The sequence below is a fragment of the Microchirus variegatus genome, assembly GCF_963457635.1.
Source record: "Microchirus variegatus genome assembly, chromosome: 22".
Classification (NCBI taxonomy): domain Eukaryota; kingdom Metazoa; phylum Chordata; class Actinopteri; order Pleuronectiformes; family Soleidae; genus Microchirus; species Microchirus variegatus.
Window position 1 is genome coordinate 5,211,556 of NC_139823.1, and position 21,350 is coordinate 5,232,905.

The 21,350-nt window shown below is 39.6% G+C and overlaps 4 protein-coding genes across 6 annotated transcripts in view; 2 read left to right on the forward strand and 2 right to left on the reverse strand.

Moving 5' to 3' along the window:
* Positions 1 to 740: 740 nt before the first annotated feature.
* On the forward strand, positions 741 to 3,248 carry rab9a (RAB9A, member RAS oncogene family). The gene is made up of 3 exons (XM_083908255.1): positions 741 to 1,071; positions 1,413 to 1,532; positions 1,641 to 3,248. Exon 3 carries the CDS (start codon positions 1,681 to 1,683, stop codon positions 2,287 to 2,289), a length of 609 nt encoding a protein of 202 aa, XP_083764381.1. The 5' UTR covers positions 741 to 1,071; positions 1,413 to 1,532; positions 1,641 to 1,680; the 3' UTR covers positions 2,290 to 3,248.
* A 64-nt stretch (positions 3,249 to 3,312) lies between these two features.
* On the reverse strand, positions 3,313 to 5,297 carry trappc2 (trafficking protein particle complex subunit 2). 2 transcript variants are annotated; one of them, XM_083908302.1, is made up of 5 exons: positions 5,262 to 5,297; positions 4,871 to 4,974; positions 4,523 to 4,671; positions 3,861 to 3,942; positions 3,313 to 3,760 (listed from the first exon to the last, which is right to left on the reverse strand). In XM_083908302.1, exons 2-5 carry the CDS (start codon positions 4,961 to 4,963, stop codon positions 3,662 to 3,664), a joined length of 423 nt encoding a protein of 140 aa, XP_083764428.1. In that variant the 5' UTR covers positions 4,964 to 4,974; positions 5,262 to 5,297; the 3' UTR covers positions 3,313 to 3,661. The 2 variants fall into 2 exon arrangements, with proteins under 2 accessions (XP_083764428.1, XP_083764427.1); XM_083908301.1 differs by having other exon boundaries at positions 4,871 to 4,977; positions 5,262 to 5,293.
* Positions 5,298 to 5,933: 636 nt separating this feature from the next.
* ofd1 (OFD1 centriole and centriolar satellite protein) lies at positions 5,934 to 13,128 on the forward strand (the record flags this gene model as incomplete). Its single annotated transcript, XM_083908429.1, has 20 exons — positions 5,934 to 6,029; positions 6,367 to 6,570; positions 6,653 to 6,721; positions 6,819 to 6,846; positions 6,934 to 7,041; positions 7,135 to 7,271; positions 7,354 to 7,527; positions 7,650 to 7,756; positions 7,843 to 7,962; positions 8,090 to 8,163; positions 8,241 to 8,332; positions 8,454 to 8,643; positions 9,275 to 9,405; positions 9,959 to 10,070; positions 10,363 to 11,088; positions 11,246 to 11,402; positions 11,508 to 11,599; positions 12,373 to 12,501; positions 12,711 to 12,940; positions 13,054 to 13,128. 20 exons carry the CDS (start codon positions 5,934 to 5,936, stop codon positions 13,126 to 13,128), a joined length of 3,051 nt encoding a protein of 1,016 aa, XP_083764555.1.
* Positions 13,129 to 15,149: 2,021 nt separating this feature from the next.
* gpm6bb (glycoprotein M6Bb) overlaps positions 15,150 to 21,350 on the reverse strand; it is a 30,127-nt gene continuing 23,926 nt past the window's right edge. The window contains exons 4-7 of one of the 2 annotated variants that reach the window (XM_083908874.1): positions 20,271 to 20,439; positions 19,120 to 19,193; positions 18,845 to 18,910; positions 15,150 to 15,844 (exon numbers count right to left, since the gene is read on the reverse strand). In XM_083908874.1, the coding sequence (XP_083765000.1) occupies positions 15,695 to 15,844; positions 18,845 to 18,910; positions 19,120 to 19,193; positions 20,271 to 20,439 (459 nt within the window). In that variant the 3' untranslated portion in view covers positions 15,150 to 15,694. Of the gene's footprint in view, positions 15,845 to 17,173; positions 18,444 to 18,844; positions 18,911 to 19,119; positions 19,194 to 20,270; positions 20,440 to 21,350 lie in introns of those variants that run through there. The other variant, XM_083908875.1, reaches the window with a different exon arrangement.

Consider the following 21,350-nt stretch of genomic DNA (forward strand, 5'->3'; position numbering starts at 1 on the left):
CATGTTTTAAATGTACACTCATAACTCGCAATAAAAGAGGAAAATTAGCTTGTCCAATCCACCGAGAAATACAACAAGTATCATGGAACAGTGTCCATTGTGTCCCAGAAATAAAGAACTCTTAGATAACTTGTACTTTTTACTGCTGATGCACATATTTGTGTAGAAGTAGGTTTGTGTTTACATTGTGCTACTGGTACTTTTGCTTGAGTAAATGACCTGAGCTCTTCAACTTTGTACAGTCACTGTGTGGTGCCATGCAAATTTACCTATGCATACATACAATAAGCTGTAAAGTAAGTGTCACTGCATCCTCTCTTTTCAGACTTTCTTTTTTTTAGTTTTTGTTACGATACATTTGTATAAAACACATACAGCAATACCTTTTTACTAAAGGAAAAGGGGGAACCAGAGTTTATCTACATAATATAACCTGTGCATAGAAATAGGGACACAGGTTCAGGCCAGAACTGTTCGATGCCCAAGAGCCTAAATTTGCCTTAACAATCATTCTCTCCTGTACTTACTTGTTGTTGTTTGAAGAAACATGTCTTTAGCGTTTACACACTTGTATACGTATATTTTCATAACCATTTTTTCTGATTTTAACATCTCTGTACAGTCAATGGTTGTATGAACGACTGGGGTGTCGGCTAGCAACAGCTAGTTGTCGCTCTCTGGTGGTGACGCATGAATAAGAGAGCGTGTTAATGGAGGGACGTTGAGGCTGAATAATACCCGTAAACAACCGAATAAATTCCGTATGTCGTTTAACACACGTATTAAATGTTATTTGCGAGTTCGTGGTTAATAATTACATTGCATGTTAAAGTTGTGAGGGCCTGAAACGTTACCTCCTCATCATTCGCTGGCCGTTTGTGCCTGACAAAGATCACATGATACCGGGGCTGTCCGTGTAGCTGTTGTTAGCTTGTTAGCAAGTTAGCTGTAGCTTACCAGGAAACAGTGCAAAGTAATGTCATCTCGCCAAGACAGCTAGCTGTCAAACATATGCTTGAATATTGTCTCCCGTTTTATCTCCCAATTGCTGAACTGGACCCAAACGACAAGGTACGTTACCAGTTATATTAACAGCAATTAATTCCGAGTTAGCCCATGTATTTTATTGACTAAAGTCCAGCTGTGTTCATCTTGTTTTCCTTTTTCATGATCGCACAGCTAAGTCCTAGCTCTGCTAACTTAGATCATATATACCAGCATAATGTGCTCGTATTTTTTAGGCTTTTAGTGTTATTTGTGTACGTGGTATGTTGTTATACCTTACTGAAGTACGTACATCCATTGCAGTGAACGTATGGTGGCAGATCGTGTCTTGTTTCATTGGTGCCTCTCCGCTATAACTGTTGTCCTGTGCTCTGTTAATTAGAAACCTGTTTATCACTGTGTTCCAGCTGGTTGAACGTTACCTACATGGCTATTCACATCAACATTAAACAGATGAGCATGTGACCGAGGACCTGGATATACAGCACATGATCTGGACTAGTGGAGGAGGCTAAAATCAATTAGGGGTGAGCTAGACACTAATGTGTTTTGGTTAAAAAAAATACAAATGTTTCTTTAAAGATATATTATTGTGGTGCACAATATTTTTTACACATTGCATCTTTCCCCATCAGGTAAATTATTTTCAAAGTCTTGAAACCGGAGTGAATAATCATGACAACTAAGACATCCCTCCTGAAAGTCATTCTGCTGGGCGATGGTGGTGTAGGAAAAAGCTCCATCATGAATCGTTATGTCACAAACAAGTTTGATGCACATCTTTTCCACACCATTGGCGTTGAGTTCCTCAACAAGGACTTGGAGGTTGATGGCCACCAGGTCACCCTGCAGATCTGGGACACTGCCGGACAGGAGCGCTTCCGCAGCCTGAGGACTCCTTTCTATCGTGGCTCTGATTGCTGCCTGCTCACTTTCAGTGTAGACGACAACCAGAGTTTTCTCAATTTAGGGAACTGGAAGAAGGAGTTCATCTACTATGCGGATGTCAAGGAGCCCGAGAAGTTCCCGTTTGTAATCCTGGGCAACAAACTGGATGTGACAGAGCGGCAGGTGTCTGTAGAGGAAGCGCAGCAATGGTGCCAGGAAAATGGCGACTACCCCTATTATGAGACCAGTGCCAAGGATGCCACCAATGTAGCAGTGGCCTTTGAGGAAGCAGTACGTAGAGTGTTGGCTTTGGATGAAAGAACAGACCACCTCATCCCCACGGACACAGTCAAGCTCCACAGAAAGCCTCGCTCTGCTGGCACTTGCTGTTCATAACGTCCAGGATTTTTCACTAACAGGAATTTGCTTTTATGCCTGTTTTGTAACAAGGCTGTAAGTGAACAATGCTGTAATAGCATCTTATTTAAACACATTAAGCTACTGGCTTTGTGATTTGTTAAAAGATGTGATAAAAGCTAACATGCCTTTGGTTGAAAGAGTCAGCCGAAACACTAAATTTCATTTCAGCCTCAGACAAATAAACACGAAAGCACTGAATCATTCACTCAGCTGTATCACCATTCAAATGTCAAGTTTTGCAGAAAAAGTAATATTTTGTGTTACTGAGGACATGTGGGGACCTAAAATGTCATTACTGCACAAAAGCAGTGTAGTCAAGTTTCACTTCCCTCTCAAATGATTTTATGTTCCATTCCGTCATTAACGCACTAAACGTGTACCTCCAGACTGTGAGGATACAGATAGCCATTATATTTAGCCTTATATTTAGAAAATAACTGCATTAAAATTATTTATACAGCAAAATACCCTTATTTCTCAAGATTATAGGGTTTCTAAGGCACTACTTTTTGTAACTAACAAATTAAGGCTTGTTGTGATTATTGCACCTTTAGATTCTGTTTGTGCACAGTCTGGATAGTGAATAGATTATGGCTGCATCCTGGAAGCACCGAGGGACAAACTCCCTGACAGAAGATAAATATTTAAGCAAAGATTGCATGCATGACATTTGGTGTATTTATGCTTCTGCAAACACTTATTTTGAAAATAGTTTTTACCTTAAAAACCATTGACTCAAACTACTGTTTTCTCTAGTGATGATAAAAGAAACAACATTAATTTCATGAGTGCATTTTTGTTTTAATATTTGGGCAATTTTTTTTAATTAACTAATTGAATTTTGTTTTGTTCCAAATCATGAACCAATTATAAACTGATTTTCATTTGGATTTCATTTGTACTTTAAGATGTACTCCTGGTATACCCAACAATAAATAAACCCCCTTGTGAATTGCCATGTGTTTTTTTTAATCACCTGAAGAGTCCAAGTCAGTCCATTATTGTAACCTAATAAGCTAAATCATTTATTTAAGCAGTGGAAAACAGTAACAAGGCGAGGTATATAACTTTTCTTGTTAATATGTTGTATTCATTACTGATCAAACACTCCATTTCTTGGGCTTCGCGTCAAATGTTTAAGATGAACATACAGTAGCCATATAAACTGCCCACACCATTTAGAAATAAAGAAATAAATATTAGATTCAAAAGGTAAATCGGAGCGAGAGGCTTTATAGAAAATCCACATTTGTGCTCTATACATCAAACGTGAAAATAAACATGAAACAAGTGTGACAGCTATACAACACAGACCTGATGTATTTACATTCCTGTGCATGAGACATGATTAACTCAGGAGATGTTTCTTTCCAAGAAACTGGACTTTCCTCTCGAAAGCTGTCGAGCGGATTGGTGCATTGATTTCGTAGAATGGATTCATTGCAAACTGAAAGACAGAATAAATAGTTAATTTATATACAATTTAATGACAATAATAAACCAGACAGAGTATTCAAGTAATTTTCACTGAATGAAAGTCAACTTGCCTTAATGTATAAATCATAGACATCATTAAAAAAGTTTTTGATTCCATCTTCTTGTCGCGCATCATGCAGCATGATAAATCTTATATGTAGAGCAAATAATTAAAGAGAATAAACCCAGACAGAACATAGTTTGACATGACAACAGGGCAACAATGATATATTATTCTCATTATCAATGAATGCGTTATTTTACACTGCATCATAACATTGGGACTGCAATAACCACTTGATGCTCATACACTCAGCATCCACTTTATTAGGTACACCGTTTTAACTACTTGTAAAACCAAACATTTAATTCTGAGTATTTCAGGTAACAGATAATGGAAAAAAACTATTTTAATTACTGAAGCACTTTATGTATGCATGTATTTTCTTGTGAGGTAATTATGCTTCCTCTTGGTTAAATGTCCTGTGCAGGGTGAGCCATGTTATTGTGTTATTTTTATCTCTTCAACAGTGACAGTAAAGTTCAACTACTAATATTCGTTCATTACAACCAAGGCAAACCATTTACTCTTAAACCAGATGGACTACAGCAGCAGACCACACTGGGTGCACCTAATAAAATGTATACTGTATACTCGCCTGCAATGACCAGGTGAATATTGTATGAGAAATTATACAAAAAAATCAGGCAATAAAATGGGAATAAAAAAAGGATATGTCCTGCACTGACAAAGGCAGAGACAAACCACTCGTTGAACTTGTCCACAGTTTTCAAGTACATGTTGTTTGACAGCCACATGTTTTCATCCACCAAATCTAGGGCTGCGTGTGCAATGAACTGGTTCAGGTGACGATGGTCGTCCTGAGGCAAGTGAAACAAATGGATTAGAAAACTTAATACTAAAAATTACAAGGATTACTATTTCCTGTAAATAACTCAACTCATTGTGCCACTGACAGTACAGACAGCACTTAAGTTGTGAAATAATCATTAATTCTGACCAATGATGAAAAGTTAATAATAAATGACTGAATGATTGCTGGTAATAATGAAACTTTACCTTCGATTCAATCTTCCCAGATGGCAGGAACTCCATCTCAAACACTGGGTTGTCCTGATGACCAACCATGACAAAATAAAAACTTCCAGACATCGTGTTCCCCTCTTCTTAATGCAGCCAAGCGGCAATAAAGTCAATCAGAGAAAAAGAAAGCGGTTAAAGAATGAAATCTTACCAAACCTCACTGTTATTATCGCCCATATGAATATAAACCATGGTGTAAACCCTTCAGCTAGCAAGCTAACGCGATGTGCAACGCACGACCGACATTTTGCGCATGTAAAACTATAATGAAGAAAATATACCAATTGTCAAGAATTGATTCAATCAAAAGAAAGCCATGTTTACGACAAATACGACGATATAACGTGATGAATCGAAGTTTGTTTACCCGTCAATTTCCTTTCCTGGAAGGCAACAGAGCAGCAGTCAGTCGCGAAAAGATGACGACATACACTTGTAAAGTTGCCTTATTTAATAATAGATTTATATTTTTCACAAAACGGGTTGGAAAAATCGTTTTGGAAACATTCGGGAATTCATAATTGTATTTTGCGTATCATAAATTACACAATTTCGATCAATAAACTGCTTTCCGGGACAATTACGTCATAACTGTGTCTGCACCCGGAACATTTGTTGGGAACACCGAGTCGAGTACTCCTACTAAAAGCGTTTGACTCGTCCTCGTTTTGTAAAAAATTTCTCGCATGAATAATAATAATAATAATATGAAATGAAGTGAGGGGCATCTAATCAAAGGCATGAGATGAGTTCTCATCATTCCCGTCTGCATTTTCATCGGAAGTCAACACGTCGGTGACGTCACGTCCTGGTTTCCGTTGGATTTAAAAACACAGGGGGACGCATTCTGGTCGTCAGGTTAGCACTGAGTGAAAGTATTGTCTTTTTATGAATGGTGTATTTATTATGTTGTGCTTTTATATAGGTTGTACACCAGATATGGTAGTTGTTGAAAACAACAACGCTATATAGATGGGCATATCGGCTTCGTCGTGCTGTTATTTACTGCTTCTGTTTCTCTTCTTTCAAGTCTGCAGTCATGTACGCGGCCAAGGAAGACACCCTGTCCTCGGATGAGCTTAGGAAAAGACTCTATCAAACGTTTAAAAATAAAGGAGTGCTCAATACGCTCAAAGTAAGTCCTGCTTCAAATTATTGTTTGTTGCGTCTGATTAAACATTGAACCTCGAGCATAAGCTCGAGGTTCAATGTTTAACATGCGTATAAGTAGCATACTAGCCCTTTATTAGTAAATATTAAGCATTATTTAGGAACAATTCATGTCGTAATAGAGGTAGAATAAGGTTATGTGGAATAATGTGTTAATAAGTGCTTAATAAGGAGTCCTCCATTTGGAACAATATACAGTCTCACCGTTAGATGTCACTAATTCTTACACCCTGGACCTTCTAAAATCTGCTCAGTCAGCTGCAATCAGTTCTTCATTCTTGTTTCCTTCCTCTTGGATTCAGACACAGATGCGGAATCAGCTCATTCAGGAGTTAAAACACCCACCTCTGGCTGCAGGAGAACCTGTGCCCAGACCTGTGTCTGTGCAGTCTGAACCTCTCCTGGTCTCCGCCTGTAACAGCATAGTGGCCGATCATCTGAGCACCTCGGGTTATGAGTACACTCTTTCTGTATTCTACCCTGAAAGTGGCCTGTGCAAAGAGAAGGTTAGCATGACTTCTGCATCATTTTCACTGAAAATAAAGGACATTGTTGCACAAAATGATTTGATCTGATCGAATTTGACAGGTTTCCACAAAAGAAGAGCTTCTTCGTCTCCTTAAAATCCATCCTTCCTCCTCCCTGTACAGATCCCTGGTAAATAAAAGCATGAATTAGCACATTGAATATTTCTCTTGAAAGCATAGAATGGAAAACATAAGCATTGATATTAAATATATTTGTTTTTATACAGTCAGCAAATAAGGACAGCGATGATAAAGGTACGTACAATATATTTTTCCTTCAATAAAGTAGCTTCTGCAACTGTTCATTATTTTAATTGTGCATCTTTTTTTGTTGTTTATCAGGATTCCTGATCTGGCTCCTAACTCAACTAACTCAGCATTATACTCCTGACCTGTATCATGATGCTCACACACAGACAACTAGTACAGAAACGTATGGAGAGTCTCTTGGTATGTGCAAAAGTGGTGTCTTAAATTGTATATTCATACATATGGTTTTCTCTGCAGTTTTTTTTTAAATTTTTGTCCCTTTTTAAATAACAGTTCAGAAGATGAAAATGATCGATAAGGAATATGAGAACTTCAGTCACAGTGGGGACAAATGGCTTTCATTCCAATCACAACTGTCGACATATCGAAAAGAAATGGCAGCACAGCTGGAAGCAGAAATGAACACAAAGGTAAATGCAGTGTATTGGTCGCATGCGAGGTAAAAAGATGTTGTAAAAATGTGTAACCACTTGTGTGTTTTTGTTTCTTAAGCTGAAACATTTTAAAGATGTTGAGATTGCTAAAGTGAGGATGGAAGAAAAGTCGACTTTTAATCAAGAATTTCTAAAGCTGAAACAAGAGCTGGAGAGGACGTACGAAAGGAAGACAAAGGCGTTGGCGGATCGGGAGAAAAATGCCATTGATCGACTGCAAAAGCAGCAAGAGGTAAACATAATGCTGCTCTTTGATTCTTTCTCTAAAGATAAATCTTAAGCAAAAACAGTTTTAATTGTTAAATTGTCATTGCAATTTGCTTGAATCTAAGTGTACTTATGTTCTTTCTTCAGATTGAAGAAAAAAATGTGTATAATCAGAGACAATCAGTACTAAAGGAAATGGAAACGCTGCGTAACAGAGAAAATGACCTGAGGATGAGAGTGGAGGGTTTTGAAAAGTAAGAGCTTTTGACTTAAACCATTTAGTGTCAGCAACAGGAGATCAATTATTGTGATTGATGCCTCTGCTCCTGTACGACAACAGAACTTGTCAGGTTCACAAGGAGAAGGTGGAGACCACAGAAGAGCTGCTGAGGAGGAGAGACCTGGCCTTGAAGACGATGGAGGACACGTACGAGCAAAGGTTGAAGAATGAACTCTCCAGGTATTTTCATGTTGAACCCAAAATGTGTTGCATTCACATCAGACGATTATTGTCGTTTGAACAATATACTTAACATTCTAAGCTCCTTTGTTCTGAAGTTCTATTAAGCACAGTTTTGTGTCTTTAGATATCAGCTTGAACTGAAGGAGGAATTCATCAGGAGAACAGAAAAACTAACAGAGGATGAGAACCAAAGCAAAGGTGAGTATTTAAATGAAGGCAGTTACTGAGTAGCTTTTTACTGCCTTTGTTGACGTTGACATTCTTTCCCCCCTCAGCTGAAACAGCTCGTATTCAAAGGGAGGCTGCTGTAATTGATTCCAAATTAGAGGAACACAGTAGAGCATGTTCAGAGCTGAAAAAACTGCAGGTAAACAGCAGCTGTAACTGGGCACACTATTTCTAAGTGTGTATCATGCAGTATGATTCGGTGTGATACACTTCTCATTGACATTTTTCTTTTAACGGCTCTTCTTCTTCTTCTTTTCAAGGTTGAATTTGACACAACACAGCAGCAGATGTCTCTGATGACTCAACGGCAAGAGCTGTTACAAGGGCAGCTGGAGACCATGAGTGACTACACCAGTTTGAAGAGAGAGAAAGCAGAGCTGCAGGGACAGCTGCGGCTGCTTAAGAAACAGCTGGATGAAGCCCGAGAGGAGAATCGGCTCCTCTTTGCAGGTGAGGAGGAGTGGCTGCTGTTCCCAAGTACTTGTCAGGAGTCCCATTCCAGATTACCACCAGGGAATAACATTCTTAGTGTTATCTCTTTGATTCCTTTGCAGATGGGGGAATTTGAATTCTGATCTTTGCTTATGTGTTCCTTATTAATCAGTACTTGTGGATATTTGTAGTTGCTTTACTTTAGTAACTGATCTGACTGGGCTCATTGTGTAAGAAGAGGCAATGTACTGTGAAGCACTCATCGGTTTCAGTTTGTTTTTATCACTGCCTCAAGGCCAGCTGAATGATTTTCATTGTGTCTTGTTTGCCAATGTGGTCCATCACTGCTGTGTTTATAGCATGGCTGACAGCACTCTAAAAGAGACTACGGGGAGACTAGAGGATGAGGGATGTAAGGAAATTGTATCCCTCTCAAAATTCTTATTCTTATTACTAAAAAGGACCATGTGCTAAACTCCCATGCAGCCACAATTGTGAACTAAATCAAATAACTAATAATATCTTCAATGTGATCTATCTGGATATCAACACCTGTTTTTCATTGCACCTTTTTCCATCTGAAGAAGGTTTGGAATATCCTAAGCTGTGCTTTTAGATTTTGTGTTGACTAATCTAACCTCTCTCGTAGATTTGGGCAAACCGTCCAAAGAACATCTGGCCTTGCAGACGGAGCTTCGGAGGCTGCAGAGCGCTCGCAGACTGGAAGAGGAAGAGTTTGACAACCAGAAACAGGTGTTGCAGACTCAGCTCCAGCGGGAGGTCAGTGACATCATAATTTCTCACTGAGTGTGGAAAACAATTTTTTTTTTGCTGTTTTTGTCTCATCTTGCCTCAAACCTAAGGGGCAGTTCACATTTAAAAATTTTAACATGATTGAAAAGTGCCTGGAAGAAGCCAGAGGTTTCACCAAGGATAACCATAAAATGGGAGCAGCTGAGATGACTTAATAATTGTGTGGAGAATAAAGAAAAATCTCATCATGTCTGCTTTAATCCTATAATTTGCCGTCTAATTCAGAGTGGACAAAGCTCAGTATGACCCACTTCTTTGGCCCGAGCATCAAAAATTTTTTTTTGCTCACTGCATTCTAAAAAGTTGAGATAATTTAATCTTAATGTGTCAAGGATGCACTTTGTAACTGTATTGTTCTCGCTTGTGTGCACATTCTAATTGAAAATAATACATGTGTGCACAAAAGATGCTGCATGTGAACATGTGCCCCTACAGCGACTTATTTGTGTGAATGCTGACTCATGTGTGTGTGCTGTCCTGTTGTCTGTGGGTCTCTGCGGGTCTCTGCGGGTCTCTGCAGGTGGAGCTCTGCGCTCAGCTCAAGGCTCAGTTGACAGAGTGTGAGCAGAAGTCACAGTGGATGACAAACCACGTCGAAGACCTCAAGATGCAGCTTCAGCAAACACAGCGAGGTACCCTATAATCGGACATGCATGTGCATCAGATCTTAGTTTAGTCACTTTAATTCATATTGAGGGGTTTTCTGTGTTACAATCAGCAACATCACATTATTTCTGCTTGCCATAAATGGCTTGATAACAGAAATAATGATAGTAGTTGCATTCTAGGTGTAAATGCATGTAAATAGAAATTAGACATCCTGTGTTCTTTAATGGTGGTCGGTCTTTTTCTATTAGTGCTCAGTTCCTCTGTTTGCTTTTCTGTTTCTTTCCTCTGTCCCTTCCTTTTGTGTGACCACGGCAGCTCTTGAAAACGAAGTGCTGCGTAACCCCAAGCCCTCGCTTGTCGATCGCTCAGTGCTGGAGCTCAGTGCAGACAAACTGGTTCCACATGACTTCTATGTGGACAGAACCCTGCTGAGGGCCAGTGTGGGTGACGGTGATATTTCTAAAGCAGATGGGCCCCTGCAAGGACACGCAAGGACGCTTTGGACCGACTCTTCAGATTCTGAAAATGAGTTGGTGGCGAAAGCCATGGCTCGCTTTCAGGAGCTGCAAAGAGAGGCTGAGACCTTGGAGGAAGCCTACAGGAACTACCAGCAGAGGGCAGTGCACTCCTCCATCTCACACATGCTTCCCCCAAGACTTCCACCACAACAACCACATCCTTCGCAGCGTCCCAGCTCTCCTCCGAGGAAACGGTTCTCTCACCCTTCTCACACCCACTCCCCCCACAAACCGAAGGTCTCACACAAACCATTGTCTCCTCAAATTATACAAACCCCCCTTTCCTCGTCGTCCTATGACACCAGAAACACTGTACCACGTTCACAGCCAAGGGTGACCTTCTCAGAAGCCCCAAACCAACTAAAGGCCACAGTTTTCACTGAGCACAGTGTCCATTCATATTCTGAACCTCTCGTTCTAAGCGATGGACACCCTGCGGATGAAAGTTTAACTTCATCCAGACGTCTGTCCTCCACGCCACACGCTTCCCCCAGGAAAAAGCGTCAGAAAGCGATTGAAGAAGGTATGAATAAAAATGAATTTATTGACGTTTCTATGACAAACACAAAGCATTTACATTTAACAACACATTTAAAACAGTCACTTCCTGTGTTTTAATGTCACTCTTTGAACTATAGTCTCTCTCCACTAATGATTTCATGTCTAATGTCCCCTGATAGAGGCATTTGTGACTCCAGTGCTGTTTTCAGAGCCATTGCCTGACAGACAGCTCCCCTCTTTCCCTCACAAGGAGATGGTGACCTCGGGTGACTTTTCACCCGAGTTTAGTCCACCTCTAAGTCCTCAGCTCAAGAGCACAGTCAGAGACCAGCCCAGGTACCATCTGCCGTGACTTTGAAAAGGACAGTGTGTGCGTCATTTACACACAAGAGATGATGAATATCAATGATCTCATCGTTTTCTTGTCTTTTTCTTTTTCAGTCCACCAAAGATGCAGCCGGTCCTAACCAGCTGTGAGTCTTCACCAGAACCTGACAAAATCAGCCTAGAGGACCTCACAGGGGTTCTGTCAGGTATTATGGACGAGTAGTTGGCAATACTACAAATATAAGTGTTGTAAAACTTTGATTCATTGATACTTGACTGGGACCATCAACTGTACTTAGTCTTTCCCTTAAGCCTCGAGATTCATGAGTTGACTTCCCCCAGGTACGTTTTTGAAATTCACAGATGTCACCTGCAACCAGGCATCCACTGGACAGTACAAGCTGTCAATCACACCAGTGTATGCCCACGTGCTGTGCTTCATCTACTAAAGTTATATTGATATAATGTTCTACTGAAGACCTTAAACTAGCGATGGAGCCCATTATCTTTGCAGGAAAATGTTAACTGACATTATAAATCAAGTGAAAGTCACCATAGTGGCTAACTGCTTGAGTCCTACTTCATTAATGTAACCTAGACTGAGATCCAGTTAATATATTTTCCATTCTATAAATACAGTAGGGTGATTTACAGGAAACCTGCTTGTCACATTTCTCAAAAGGGAACTTTTAACCTATTGCTTCGGGAAGTACATTTGCAGTTTTGGCCCTCACTATTCTTGTTACTAATTAAAACAAAATCCCTGCTGTATATCCGGTGTGATGGTTTTGGATTTTTTTATTTTTTTTTGAAAGGCTGCTTTTTAATGAGTGTGTGACTGGCCTCCAAAGTGTCCTTTCAGTAGCCCTGCACAATGGTGAAGATGAAGGGCAGCTGATTATGTATTCTGTGCTGGTCCTCTGTCCCTGTTGCATTATGGTGCAGCATAAAAGATCTCTTTGTGCATGTCTCCCTCCAGAGCCCGGCCACATTCCAGAGCTTCTCCTGGACACTGCCATCCCTCTCACTGAGGAGGCCCCTGATGGACCCACTGTCCCCCACTCACAGGACCTCCCAGAAGACCCAACAGACTTACAGGACCAGGCGGGTGAGTTGTTAGCCCGCCCTTTACTGATTTATAACTGTGACTCCAAACGACAAGATCTGTACCCTTCACAGTAAGCCAACATGAAATAACCGGTTTATCTTCAGCCGATTATCATCTCTTGTCCAATGCAACTAGTCCATGCAAACCAAGAGAAAGTCAGGAACTTGACGAGCAAATAACATTTGACTTGTGTCAATGGGTTTTTGTAGATGTCTCGCAAACCACAAGTGGATCTGTGAGTGGAGAAGATAAAGAGGAGGAGCGACCAGAACAAGAGGAAAAAGACAAAGAAGATGAGGAGAAGGAGGCAACAGCAGCGACTGAGATAAAAGGGGATGAAGATGATGAGGAGGAGGATGTCAAGGAGTGTAAGGGTGAAGATCCTTTGGAGAAATACATGAAAATGGTTCTGGAGGCGAGGGAGAAGCAGCATGCACAGGTGAGTCGCACCCAGGTGTTAAAGAATTCTTCTGCACTGCGCTGTAAGGCTTTTATAAAAGGCTTACAAAAGTCACCACGGTGTGTTTGTTTTGTTTGTTGATTTTGTTCCAGAGCCATGTAGGAGAAGAAGCAGGACATACAAGCCCAGAGGACAAGAGTATATCTGAGGGAAAGGACGACAGGTAACTGATCTTCCATAAAGTTGTTTGTTTTTTTAAATAAAGTTATTCAAATGTCTTACCATGGCTCTTTATTAGGGACCCTATTGTAATTCTAAGAATTCTTATTATCATTTTCTTTCTCTCCATAAAATCTCGATTTTTGACCCGCTAAACATGCGTGTTTAATGGCTCAGTAGCACCCCCACAAGTCAAACCCCTATGGAGCAGGCCAAAATTTTGTAGCGCCAAATTTCGTGAAATTCGGTGGGAACATTGTACGGCCCAGGACGAACAAAAAATCCTCTCGACACCATTACCTTAAGTCGGCCATCTTGGATTTAGCGTATATCTTGGCATTTCGTAACTGAAGTTGCCCAATAATTGCAGACTTTATTGAGAAATTCTTTACTACCTTTCATTTTGTTGATTTTCAACTAGATTTTTTTGTTTTCCCAGCTTTGCAGCATATTCACCCAAGGATGAAGATGATGATTTCTGGTGAGCTGAACGTCCCAGATTGCTATGATGTGCTGATGATTTAAATCATCGCCCTGTGTTCCGTTCAAAGTGTGATGTTTTTTGTTTTTTTTGTATATTTGATACTTTTTTGCAACGACTGCATTTGTATGAATTCATTCTGAAGTTAGATTTTGTTTTTTTTAGATATATGTATATACCACACTATCTTTTCCAATAAAGATCACACAAAAACGGGAAGAATTTTGTTTATTTACTTTAATTTTCATAAAAACAGTCAACACGTCTGTTGCGTCGTGTCATAAGGGGATTTCCAGTCAGACAGGATACTGGATTCTTCTTCTTCTGGTAATTGATAGGTAGTTTTTTTTTTTTCTTCGTTTTTGGTTCATCCAACAGGAAACGTGGCACACACAAAGATGAGATGCGATACACCCCATCTTCAGTAATGCCCATCATCCCGTGGTTCTTGAGCAAGGAACAATGCAGATTTGGTGCTACAAATACTTAACAGGACACAGTCAAAATGGCAGTCAGACTTCAGCTAAATTCACCATTTTGCACATTGACATACATTTTGTATACATCTGGATTATCTTTCCAAGTTGGATTTAATGCTAAATTTTAGTCATTGTTGTGGAAGCCCTTGACATTCACAGAAAATACAGGCATACTATGAGGCAACAAAACAATATAGGACTTGTACACTTGATTAAAAGAAGCTAAAAACAACTACAACTAACAAGCTACATAAAATGGATTAATTTGTAATCATTATAAAGAAATAAGGAAACGGGCAAACACTGCCTACTACTGATATCAGTATACATGTCTGTACATCTCGTGTTCATGCAGCAAACAAGTCATCCCTGTAACTCAACCAACACAAGATTACACAAGGTTGTCAGCATTACCACAATAGCACATCAACAAAGATGCATTTATAGAAATTAAGGAAAAGTTTTTTTTGTTTTTTTTTGTCTTTAGTAACAAAAGACAAAATCCTGTCTTGCAATTTACATTTCATAACTTTTTATGATTTATATGAGAGTTTAAGGAGATCATTCAGGTGAATGTTGGTATTTCATATTTTACAGACGTATATAAGGGAACGGTAATATCTCTTAATTGGCAAGTCTTGATCTTTTTCACTAAACATATCAAATACATTAAATATCATTCTGCCTCTTTATTGGCAGTGGTTCAGTTAGCAAACTTGTTTTTTTATTCATGAAGAGAAATACAGCAATGCCGTGCTGAATAGGAGCCTGTGTTTATATGTGCTTAATTTACTTTGCAGGTACCTGAATATTACTGTGTTTAGGGCTAGAATAAGTATAAGGTGAAAAAAAAAAGTGTTCCAGAGGCTCTAGTGCACACCTGAGGTAGTGTTAATGTAGGCCATGAAAGTCTTGTGGGACTTTCAAAGAGGCTGTACGACGGAAACTATAATCTAGAATCACCAAGAATTAAATGATGCAGTTAATTACTTAAGTTTAACGGATCCTGGCAGTAGAGAAGACAAACAATCACCACTTAAACGCAGTTTGTGGTGATTGTTTTTATCACGTAGAACACCTTTTGAACTGTAATCATCTGACGTCAGTACTGTGTGACACACTCAGACTGGATGTAAGGCCTTTCATGTGTGTAATTCCTTTGCATTTTGGTTGGGGTGGGGACAAACAAACATACATTCCCTTGTTGAAGACTTTGCCCCATCAGCTCAGAGAAAAGACAGAGCAAGACTGTGTTGTAAAGAATAGTGCAATGTCTCAAGCTTTACCAGCAAATGCTGGTTATACATAGAAAAAAAAAAGGGGCGAGAGAAAATGACAGACAACACCAATATGAAGTTTTTCTTCTAGGAAATCAACATGAATGAAGCTACACATGTAAAACACTTCTTGGTTTAGTTTAGTGCAGAAAGCAACACTGATGCATTAGTTTGTTAGGCGTATGGTTAGTACTGCATAGTGTTAGGGGCAGTTGGCAGGTTATTTTAGCCGAGCGTTGTCTTGGTCCAAAGGGGCCACAGTGATTGGCTGCTGTGTGTCTGTGTCTGTGTCTGTGTGTGTGTGAGTGTGTCTGTGGACTGTGAGCGTGTCATATCCTTATGTGTAGGAATGGAGGCATTCCTTTGAGCGTGAGGTGATGTCCTGCAGCTCCCGCTCTTCCTTCATTTTGATGTCTTGGTAGGTGTGCATGTGACTGGCATCCTTAAGGTAGGCCCAGTTTGCTGAGAGAATCATGAGGAAGTGGATCTGGAAGAGAAGGGTGAGGGGTGGATGGCCGGTGAGCATGTCAGAGATGCAAAGCAAGCTACAGGACTCAGAGCTACAGTACGTACATCATAGACAAACACAAAAAAAAGTTAAGCTTTTAAAAAAAAAGATCTAAGGGTGAATTCCGATTCCTATCTTAACCCTCAAGCTCAACCCTTGATCTTAACTGGCCCTCAAAACCAAGTGTTGAGGGTTATTTTGTCACTTAGAAATGGGACACCCCTTAAATGCAGATACGTCTTCAGACTGTGGGGGGCAGAATAACGCGAAAGCTGTGTCCAGTCTGTCAACTCCAAAAAAGAAGAAGAATAATGCATTTACGTCACGATTATTTATTACGATCCGTAAAATTAAAATAAATGTTCCGCAACATTGAGGTAAGTAATCCATAATATGGGCCTAAACTAAGATAATACAATGGTTTTTCATAATTTTTATAAAGGTGCATTATGTAATAAATCTAAAGCAACTGGCCATAAAATCCTCCCTAATATGTCACAGAGACTCAGGAATTATGTTCATATAACAAACTGAACTCACCAACAACAACAGTACAGCCAAAATATTTGCATTCAAAAAAAATATTTTGCAGACTGCAAATCATGTTTATGTTTTGAAATCATGTTTTGGCATGTGGCGCCACCTACCGCCGTCTACCAATCATTGCAGTCAGTAGAGTCTCAGCTGCCGAGTAACCACGGGTTGCCAGTTACGTCAGAAAACAAAACCTAAAAGACCTTGGTATTTTGAATTTGAATGTAGTAACCGTTTTTGGCCACATTCTTACATATGGCACCTTTAATTTGTAGCATACTCGTTTAGCTGCTTTCGGCGCCATCTTTGTTATGACAAAACAGGCAATGCATTCTGGGTAGGTGGACTCGGAAAATCTCAATATTGAGGGCGATACAGCCCTTAAACTTGCCCCTCAACTTAATTTTTCTGAGAATCGGGATTTTTGAGGTTGAGGGTTAAGATTGAGGGTTAAGCAAGGAATTGGAATTCACCCTAACACACAGGGAGGACATCACTGGAAAAGACATTACTGTTACTACTCGTGTAAAATTATAACCATGACTAGTATTGGAGTCACTAGCTATAACAGAAATGACAGTTTTAAAGCGTGATGATGAGCAGAGCAAAGGAAGAACCAAAAGTTGAACATGCACCCTTTTAGTGCGGCTGTAAAATAATGTTAGTGCAAAGCATGAAACACTGACACTGCTACATGTTACAACTCTCTTTTTGTATTTAAATAAAGCACTCTCCTTTGCAAGACTAGGATAAGAAATAGACCAAGTAGGGATATTTTGTAAACAAAGGTTGTTTATTTTATATAGAACATAAAAGCTACAGTCTTCAAAAATGTAAGAAAATTAAATATATGAAAATGTATTTATGGAGTGTAAGTAACTCTAAACAGATCAAAAACATCTGGGGAAAATGTAAGCATGCAGGCTCAGTGTTAAGATAAAAAACAAATGGCTCCTTTAATGGCACTTTGAGAAAGAATAAAAGGAAAATGTATGAAACAAAACCACCAACGTTATAGCTGAGGCCAAACCAGCATCAGCGCTCATAGATAAAACAATCCTCTACTTTGAAATAGGAACATTTCTTCTCTTCTCTTACAGTGAGGCTTAGGGCCTCATACAGAAGTGTAACCCTCGTCCTGGCCTAACCCTCCGTAATGTGCTGTGCTAGATATGTGCTCTTACTCTGAAGTCTACAATACACAAGTGGTCACCATAATACTGATTTGCATTATATTACAGTTGATAAAAAGGTTTTATTTAGATTCTAACGTGACAAGGAAAAAATAACACTTTCATGGTACCAAAATATTTAAGTGAAATAAACCAAAGAAATACTCACTTTGCCACTATTATTAATCCTTGAACAAATGATGTGAGTGCGTCGCATTAATCTTCACCAAAACTGCTAATCTGACACATTATTTGTCATCAAATGTCCATGTGGATTAATTTTGAAAAATGTATACTGTACATATTTATACTGTATATCTGTATGGGATCGGTGCAGTCTATGTCTTAATAAATTTAGTTATTAATGCACTCAATATCTTTCAATCTGTAAGCAGTCAAACTGATGCCTGTCCTCTTAATAATGGAAATACTGCATACTAAATAATCATATTAGGAATATAAATAACACTAGTGTGGATTTGTAGCTGTGCACGTTTCTATAAAATCTGTGACATATTTCTGTAAGTCAGTGCCAAGGAAAGCAGAACAAACCAGTCGAGTGAAACCCCACCCTCCCACTGAAGATAACTCTTATGTCCTCAGGCAAGAAATATTCTTGGATACTAAATGCTTAAGGAAACATACCAGCTATGTACACTTCATATGATTACTAATACAGAATTTTTGATTTTTTTTTTTCTCTTCTATTCTCAGTTTTGTTTTTTTTGTTTTTTTTAGTTCACTTGTTGTCAGTGGCAACTGTCTCTAATCAGTGCAGCCTCAAAACAGTTTTAAAACTTAGTGCAGCAGTCTTCTCGACTCTTAAACTTCAAAACGGCAAAGTTATAAGTGGTAGCCATCATGTAGATCAGCTGGTGGAAGAGAACAGAAAAGGTTGTAAGAGAACATGCCCTTGCTTGACCTCCTTGTCACGAGTATTTCCGACAAGTGAGCAAAATGACTCATCATTTTCCAGAAGTAAAAGTTAAGAAAAGGGGACACTGTTAATTTGGCTGGTTTTATACTTCTAAATCAAGTTTTTAAAGAATGACACATTTACAAAAAAAAAAAAAAACACCTAGTTACATCCATCCTAACATAAACACAGGGCCATGCACATGGTCAACAGCAAATGGAAACCCGTGTCACAGGGTGGTTACATAAACCAAAATGGGAATGATGACAGGGCCACTTGACACATGATCTGTTGATACAAACCATGCAAAGACGAGCTAAAGGCAAAATGATAAGGAGGCAGGAGGGGAGAACTTACCAGAGCGATCACAGTGGCTCCTGCCCCAGCACACGCTACAATGTACAGATGATAGGACAAGTAGAACTGGAAGTAGAAAAGCAAGAGAGATTAGTCTTCAGTTTTAGACTTTTATTTTTCTGTCCTGTCCCCCTTCTTTCTTAGTTGCCACTTAATTTTAAACTGGACAACCAGTCAGGTTGTAACTTTAGTTAAAATGTGATTTACTCATCACCCGATCTGCTCATGTGTGAATGAACACGGATGAGAGAATGAATGAGACGGGAGAGTCTTACCTCACTGGTGTTGCAGATGTCACCTAGTGTCGATCCACAGGCCTTGCCTGGTGTGGCATTCCATGGGATAATTCCTGTAGCCGTACAAGTCAAAGATTTAAAGGTGCATTACGTAATAAATCTAAAGCAACTGGCCATAAAATCCTCCTAATATGTCACAGAGACTCAGGAATAATGTTCATATAACTCACCAACAACAACAGTACAGACAGAATATTTGCATTAAAAAAAATATTTTGCAGACTACAAATCATGTTTTGGCATGTGGCGCCACCTACCGCCGTCAACCAATCATTGCAGTCAGTAGAGTCTCAGCTGCCGAGCAACCACAGGTTGCCAGTTACGTCAGAAAAAACGAGACCTAAAAGACCTTGGTTTGAATTTGAATGTAGTGACCGTTTTTGGCCACATTCTTACATACGGCACCTTTAAATTACACTCAAATCCTTTTGTGCCATACTAACAATAATCACACCCGTTAACTGCTCTGAAAGGAGTGCTCCTTGATGATGAGGAGAACCGAGAAAGCAATAAAACTGTAAGATTGACAGTCTGGTGAATCAGATCACCTTTTAGGAAAGGTTTGAATTTGAATTTGAAGCCATTAGGGCTGAACTTTCATTTAATATTTTTAAAAACAGGAGATCTCTTGACCTTGATCCATGAACAATCGGTTGCATAGAGGCTGAGAAGGCGTTTCTTGTCTGTGACGTAAAGTATCACCGAAGTCTCAATCCGTTTACTGACTTTTATTTAACAAAATTAAAGAAAATAACGACGATGATGGCGGTCAACAAAATAAAATATGGGCGACTAACCTCACCCTCTTCGTTCCAACCAACAAAACGCCCAAAAAACAGCTGATATAGATGAAAACCACACCCCAAAGTTACCAATTATGTCATAATTCATGTCCGAACTGATGCCATACTGGCACACACTGGCCATCAATCATACAGTGTCTAAGCCGACTACACTGTCAGGCTGTTGGGTCACTGCATCAGTCCTGTTTATGTTGTATATGAGAGTTTGACATGAAGTGTAAACCCTCACAGACCGAGCGCCAACTCATCGTCTAACGGAGACGTTTGTTTCTCAGCCCGCCTTGATGTTACATCAAAACACTCTCGGACTCAGCGCTACTTGCTTACCGTACTGACGAACATCCACGCAGATGGAGTCGATGTTGGTGAGGTTGGTCGTGGGAAACTTCATGGCATTGCAGGTGGACCACATGTTGTAGAAGAGGAAGACCGGCACGGCAGAGAAGCCAAACACACCAAGCCAGGCCACACCCAGAACATATGTGAGGAACACAAACTGGGGACACAGACACGGCACAGTGTTGGAGATGGATGGGTTGCCAGGTCAAAAAACTCCTAATTCTCAGAGGGTTTCTAGTAGAGGATGGGTTAAATGCAGAGAAGGAATTTCCCCTGAGGGACTGATAAAGGACTAATTCCATATTTTAATTTAATTTAGATGAACCCACTAAAAATGTGATCAACACCATTATTATTGCCAGAGGTTAGGTTGCCATGTTGTGCTTTTCGTGATGTCATGAATGCACAAAACAAGCAACAATGTACAATCTTCACCTGAAATAGGGAGAAGATCCCCGACAAGCTGTGTTGCATGTTGCTCCATATGATAAAGTAAAAAATAGTGAGCGCTGTACCAAGTTGTAAAGAGTAGAAACTGCTACAAGCATTAATGGCTAACGGCTGTACTAAGTGCCAATGAATGCGCATCATAGCTTTGGACCAGGAAAGATGTAGGAGTTTTACATTGGTGAAAATGAAGACAAGGACACACTAACGTTGATCTGAGCCAAAGCCATGGAAAACCCATGTATTGTAAGCATTTGACCCTGGAGGAAGTGCAGATTAAACACATTTCAACTGGTCAAAAACCTGCTTAACCCTTGATTTATTTCGATTTTATGGCTGTAGAACTGTCAAAGAATGCTGAATGAGTGAGTGCTTTTGCCGCAGTTATTCAACCGTTTAGGAATGAGGAGTAAGCGTGCCAAATACTATCGGTGACGGGATGGTAACAGAAGGGTTAAACATGTTTTTTTGACTAGAAGGAATGAGGTATTATGCCTAACAGACGCACTCTTTGTTTCCTGTCGTGAACATGTATGTGCATTTATTTATTTTTGTATACAATTTAGATTTCCATCACATGGCATGTGTTAAAGCAATCTGTGAGTCGAAATTAGAATTACA

Coding starts and splice junctions, on each gene's coding strand:
- rab9a (XM_083908255.1), top strand. CDS start 1,681: ATGACAACTAAGACATCCCTCCTGAAAGTCATTCTGCTGGGCGATGGT.
- trappc2 (XM_083908302.1), bottom strand. CDS start 4,963: ATGTCTGGAAGTTTTTATTTTGTCATGGTTGGTCATCAGGACAACCCA. Junction 3,943..4,522: donor TTTGTCAGTGCAGGACATAT/CCTTTTTTTATT, acceptor TGCTCTACATAT/AAGATTTATCATGCTGCATG. Junction 3,761..3,860: donor TCTATGATTTATACATTAAG/GCAAGTTGACTT, acceptor TCTGTCTTTCAG/TTTGCAATGAATCCATTCTA.